This window comes from Pygocentrus nattereri, chromosome 28 (assembly GCF_015220715.1).
Source record: "Pygocentrus nattereri isolate fPygNat1 chromosome 28, fPygNat1.pri, whole genome shotgun sequence".
NCBI classification, from domain to species: Eukaryota; Metazoa; Chordata; class Actinopteri; order Characiformes; family Serrasalmidae; genus Pygocentrus; species Pygocentrus nattereri.
In genome coordinates, this window is record NC_051238.1 from 17,852,762 (window position 1) to 17,859,126 (window position 6,365).

The window sequence follows — 6,365 nt, forward strand, 5'->3', positions numbered from 1 at the left end:
ACAGATGTTTGTAGAAGTAGTCTGCATGTCTAAGTGCTTGGTTTTATACACATCTGTGGCCATGGAAGTGATTGAAACACCTGAATTCAATTATTTGGATGAGTGAGTGAATACCTTTGGCAATATAATGTAGCATTGGAGTGGATAATGCCATCATCTACCTGCTGGACAGAACATATTCTCACCTGGACACAGGCAGCACTGTGAGGATCATATTCTTTGATTTCTCAAGTGCATTCAACATCATGCAGCCCATGCTGTTAAGGGAGATACTTTGGCTAATGCAGGTGGATGAATCTGTCCAGGGTGTATCCTGCCTTCCGCCTGAAGACTGCTGGGATAGGCTCCAGCACCCCCCGTGACCCTGACGGAAGAAGCGGCTTAGAAAATGGATGGATGGATGGCAGTAACATAAAAAAATGACACCAATTCAACATACACAGATGCCACCGTTTCTCATATTGATGTTTTTGTTTCAAAAGCCAAACTGAACAAGATGAACAATACAATGGAAATGTGAATGTTTCCTATGAATAAACTTAATCTGTTCATTGCTTGTAATGGAAGTATGTTACATTCAGAATGTGCAGCATCTACTTTGCAAAAGTTCCAACCTTAAGAGAAATTAACATCGCAACATTTTCAATACGTTGTTAGTGGCCTTATAAGAAAGATAATGTAATAAATGCACCCATTAGTTCTCATAAATGAGTTAATGTATTCAGATTCAGATTCAGATTCAGATTCCATTATTGATCCCAGGGGGAAATAGCAGTTGTTACAGTTGCAGCCATTTATGTAAAAATAAACACTTTACTAATAATTTAAAACAATATATAGAATTTACAGTATGTATAATTTTAAACAATATATAGAAGTTACAGTATGTATAATTTAAAACAATATATAGAATTTACAGTATGTATGTGCACCAGATTTAAGTACTCTACACACACAATTGTGAATTGCTGAATGATGGAGCTCCAGCACTGCAGTTAACAGTGAGACCTGTAGTAGAACCCTTTGATGGTCATCCTTACAGACTGGCAAGTTTTATTAGCATTTTTTTCCTAAAGCTTACAACATTGCAGAAGTTTTAGTGTCTAATGGCTTTTAAAGATTATGTCGGCAAATGTGTTTGACATGTTAGTTTGTGGTTTTCTTTCTCTTTTGTATATACACTCACTGGCCACTTTATTAGGCTAGTAAAAGGTTGGACCCCCTTTTGCCTTCAGAACTTATTATTTAACTTAATTCTTCATGGCATACATTCAACAAGGTGTTGGAAACATTCCTCAGAGATTTTGGTCCATATTCACATGATCACATCATGCAGTTGCTACAGATTTGTCGGCTGCACATCTATGATGTGAATCTCCTGTTCCACACATCCCAGAGGTGCTCTATTGGATTGAGATCTGGGGACTGTGGAGGCCATTGGAGTACAGTGAACTCATTGTCATGTTCAAGAAACCAGTTTAAGATGATATGAGCTTTGTGACATGGTGCATTATCCTGCTGGAAGTAGCCATCAGAATGTGGTCATAAAGGGACATGGTCAGCAACAATAATTTAATAATAATTTAAATGATGCTCAATTGGTACTAAGAGGCACAAAGTGTTCCAAGAAAATATTAACACCATTACACCACCACCACCAGCCTGAACCGTTGATACAGCGCAGGATGGATCCATGCTTTCATGTTGTTTACGCCAAATTCTGACCCGACCATCTGAATGTCGCAGCTGAAATCAAGACTCGTCAGACCAAGCAACATTTTTCCAATCTTCTATTGTCCAATTTCGGTGAGCCTGTGCAAATTGTAGTCTCAGTTTCCTGTTCTTACCTGACAGGAGTGGCACCCGGTGTGGTCTTCTGCTGCTGTAACCCATCTTCTTCAAGGTTCGATGTGTTGTGCGTTCAGAGATGGTATTCTGCATTCCTTGGTTGTAACAAGTGGTTATTTGAGTTACTGTTGCCTTTCTGTCATCTCAAACCAGTCTGCCCATTCTCCTCTGACCTCTCGCATTAACAAGGCATTTTCATCGACACAACTGCCGCTCACTGGATATTTCCTCTTTTTCAGACCATTCTCTGTAAACCATAGAGATGGTTGTGCATGAAAATCCCAGTAGATCAGCAGTTTCTGAAATACTCAGACCAGCCCGTCTGGCACCAACAACCACGCCACGTTCAAAGTCACGTAAATCACCTTTCTTCCCCATTCTGATGCTCGGTTTGCACTTCAGCAAGTTGTCTTGACCACCTCTATGTGCCAAAATGCATTGAGTTGTGGCCATGTGATTGGCTGATTAGCTATTTGTGTTAACAAGCAATTGAGCTAGCTGGTGAGTGTATATTGATAATGTACATGGAAGAAATTCTCTGTATACTTAGTGAGACCTCGATATTCAGTGTTTAGTGAATATGACTGCTTATCTAAAAGACAGATACTGCTTTTTACCTCCCTCTTAATTTGGGGCCACACTGTGAGGAATTACTAAAGTGTAAAGGTAAGTAAACAGACTTGTCAGTCAGCTCTGACACTATATTGGGCTTTAAAAGGGCTACAGATCAGGCAAAATCAAGAAGGGAAAGTTTCATTTAACTGTTTGGTCCCAGCCTTTAGTTCCCAGTATGAGCAGCAGCCTGTTTGTTTATTTGCCAAATCAGCAGTACTAAGAATCCAGCATATAACCATCAATTTCATAACTTGTTCAATTATCAATGCTCGGGGATCACAGGACATCTAACAAGAACATAGTTATGCTGTAAGTAGGTCAAGGATATGAACATGCTTGATCAGCATTCACCAATCTTCGTTTTAGTTTATTAATACTGCATGTTCAGACTAAACTTCCTGATTTGTCTTATTGTCTCTTTCCAAAACTTTAAATTCTTTGCTAAAGTATTATTAGAGTATTTACATATGTGTAAATCTGACCAATGTCACAAAAACATATCTGAGCAAGAAAATCTCACCAAAACCAAAATGATCAGTGTGAAGATATCAGATACACAATTTAATTATTAACGGCATTAAATATAATTCAGTGCACAAGGGAGAATCACACTTAAAATGAACACAATTTAATGTCTTTTATTCTATTGTCTCACAATAAATAAAATTAACTGTAAAAAAAGTCCTAAATAAAAATTATATTATTCTTCAATTTAAGGTTCTGACAATAGAAAAGGTTGGTGACACTAAAAGCACCTGTTAGTATTTTGCATTATCTGTTCATGATCACCAAAATCTAAATCTGCGTTATGTACCACAGTAGGATGACCCATAAAAATACAGATGATTACAATTATGCACTAAAATTAAAATAAGGACACTATGCATCTTTTACAAGAATAGTTCAACTTTTGATTAATTAACCCACTTCTGTTAACCCAGTGAACACCACTTCCTCCCTGCTTTGCATGCAGTTTTAAACAGTGTAAATGTGTGATTGATTGATCAGAAAGAACTTTTCCTTTTATTTTGAAAAGAACTACCATTTCTCAATTGGAATTACTTCTTTACAGCATAATGTTTCATTTAACACGTTCCAAAGACATGTTTCCTGAAATAAATACCAACAAACAAATTTACAATTTACTACAAGGAGGACAACCTCAGATGCCCTGCCCACCCAGAAACTGAGTGTCTGATATCTTTTGCACACACAGCTGGCCTCAACCATCACAATTTTGTCACTTGCATTCTGACTGGCTATCAGCACAGCTGTGTATGCATACTTCGCAGAATTCCAGCTTGCAAGGGTAGGCAGTAACTAAATAATCTATGCCAGGCAATTCCATATTCAAACTGAATGTAAAGGAGGGGGGAAAAAAAATACAAATCAATAAATAATGGATTTGATACTGCTGATTTGCCACTGATTTGTCAAGGTTGAACTATTCTTTAAAGATGATTATTCTGAGCTTGAGCAAACTTAATCATACAGAATTTACACATGGTGAGGTTGCTACAGGCAGTGGTAGCTACTGCCTTTAAATACTGTTCTCTCATGTTTTAGGAGTGCTGGTTGCACAATGTGCAGCAGAGGGGGAGCGGTTTCCTCCAGCCAACAAAAGAGAGAATGCTTATTGTCCCAAGAGTTTAAGAGAACTTGGCTGCTTGTGGTGGGGGTCCCAAAAATCCTCCAGCTTGTTTGGTGGCAGCACGAGATGGAGCCAGACCCAGCATTTTCTGGATGTTCTGAGGGAGAATATTTAAAATTAGATTACAAACCAGGGAACATCAATGTACAGTAAGAGAAAAGCTATGAAAAATTCACTTTAATTTTGATCAGCCAACTAATGGAAGAGTTTTTAGGATTTACCTGTCGAATGGACATGGTACACAAGATGTAAAGAAAGATGAAGGAACAGTCAGTGTAATCTTCGCCCAAAAGGTTACGGTGAGAGAGACCTTGGATGTAAGACAAAGGGACAAACGGAAGCTTTGCTACAACTCGTCCATCAAAGCTAAAATGAATAAACAAAAGATAAATGTCAGACACACAGAGCACCTTAGCAAGTCTGGATTATTCAAAATTGTAATTGAACTAAATATCAGTTGACTTACATAGAATTAAACATGCCCATTAACGCTGTAAAACAGAAGCCAATTGCGAACATGGACTTCATTCGTACCTGTGACACACAATCATTTCAGTTATAGGCAATGCTTCTCAAACCAGTCTTGAACAGTTTGAGAACAACTGCTTTAAGCCAATAAATCATGGTACAGAAAGTAGCTTTTGGCAAGTGAAAATGAGAACGACTGATTAAAAGTCTAGTACTGCCAATATTGTTTTACCATTGATAGGTCTCTGTTATTGTTCTTGAGTTTCTCCTCCTGTCTTTCTGTTTGACAACAACAACAACAACAAAAAAGAAAGAACTTTAATATCACTCATCCCCAGTTTCAACACAGCGTTAACAAAGTTAAGTAACATTGTTTTACAAAACGCAACCCCCCAAAAACGCAGCATAACTGGGAACATTACACCTACCGATCTTCTTCTTCTGTTGACGCCCAGCAGATTCTGTGATCGTCTCTTTCTTCTTCTCCACTTTACCAAAACAGATACAGTAGGAACATAATATAAACCACATGTCCTTGTAATTTCTCAAACGCAGTAGCCGGTGAGCTAATTCTGACAAACCAGCTAACGTAACTACGCATAAATATTACACACACACAACAATTCATACTTACACTTTTTGCTTTGTTTTTCTACTTCAGCCTTGAGCCTCTTGTACTTCTCTGTCCGGTACACTAACACCCATGTTATACCTAAACATTTAGGGGAATGAGAACAGACGACGTTAAATTCGACGCAGAGAATCCAGATGACTTAGGCTAAGCTAAGCTACTTAGCCAGTGCATTTATTCACAACCTGGCTATCTCGTGTCAAGCAGCAAATCGCATGACGTTTACTTGCCTTCGGCCAGCAGTGCCGTGCAAACAGATATGAAAACAATAAGTATTGTGTCTGCGAACATAGTACTCATACTGAATAACTTTCTGTCTAAATTTATGTGGTCGAGTCCTCGCTATCCACTCCGGGCAATGAGCAGCGTCAGCACTAAGTGACGTTATAAATAGGCGCCCACTTTGCTATCATGTCGCTTCATTGCCCCTAGTGGACGTGACCAGCGATGGAGGGTGGTTGCCTTGCTTAGAGGTAGCCATTGCGTGCATGTTGTACAGTTTGCACCATTTTCAGGCGATAAGGAATGGACTGTAAGCTGTACACCGACTATCCACGTCGTAAGAAACGCCTAGCGTCGCTCACTGTCCACTGTATGAGGCTCACCCACCGCATAGATCCAGGATACAAGGTGTACAAATACTGGTGTCATGTACAGTTTGCCGGCCAGCTACTGCCCCACTTATTAGAAAGTTTACAGTGGTGGGCGGAATACTTTGGAAAATGTAGTGATTGTGAGTGATTCTGAAAATACTTTCCTAAATGCGTTTACTGACGCACTTCATTACAATATAACATCAGAATACATTTAAAATCCGGTTAGAATCCATGTAAAATCAAGGCACATGGGGAAACCTCTGCTGTTGTAATGCTTATTTAATTTATACTGTTACTGCCTGGCTAGATTTCCTCATGTAATTCTTCTATATATTTAAATGAAATGACAAAATTCTCAATATTATATTGGCTCTTTGCCTGTTTCAGTGCACAGTTGCTTCTATAACCCCACTGCCATCACGTGGCTAAGCAAACAATGTGCCATATCACAATAACAAAATTTTGCTAATTTAACTATAGAGTGGGTACGCTTGAGATTTTCAGCTAATGGCATGTGTGGAACTTGCCACAAAACACCTGTACAAGTCCAGCACAA

At 38.8% G+C, this 6,365-nt stretch overlaps 1 protein-coding gene across 1 annotated transcript; it reads right to left on the reverse strand.

The window, feature by feature from the left end:
• Positions 1-3,011: 3,011 nt before the first annotated feature.
• On the reverse strand, positions 3,012-5,597 carry tmco1 (transmembrane and coiled-coil domains 1). The gene is made up of 7 exons (XM_017721325.2): positions 5,444-5,597; positions 5,217-5,294; positions 5,011-5,070; positions 4,815-4,861; positions 4,581-4,648; positions 4,336-4,480; positions 3,012-4,211 (listed from the first exon to the last, which is right to left on the reverse strand). The coding sequence occupies exons 1-7, from the start codon at positions 5,511-5,513 to the stop codon at positions 4,113-4,115; spliced, it is 567 nt and encodes a 188-aa protein (XP_017576814.1). The 5' UTR covers positions 5,514-5,597; the 3' UTR covers positions 3,012-4,112.
• Positions 5,598-6,365: the final 768 nt, after the last annotated feature.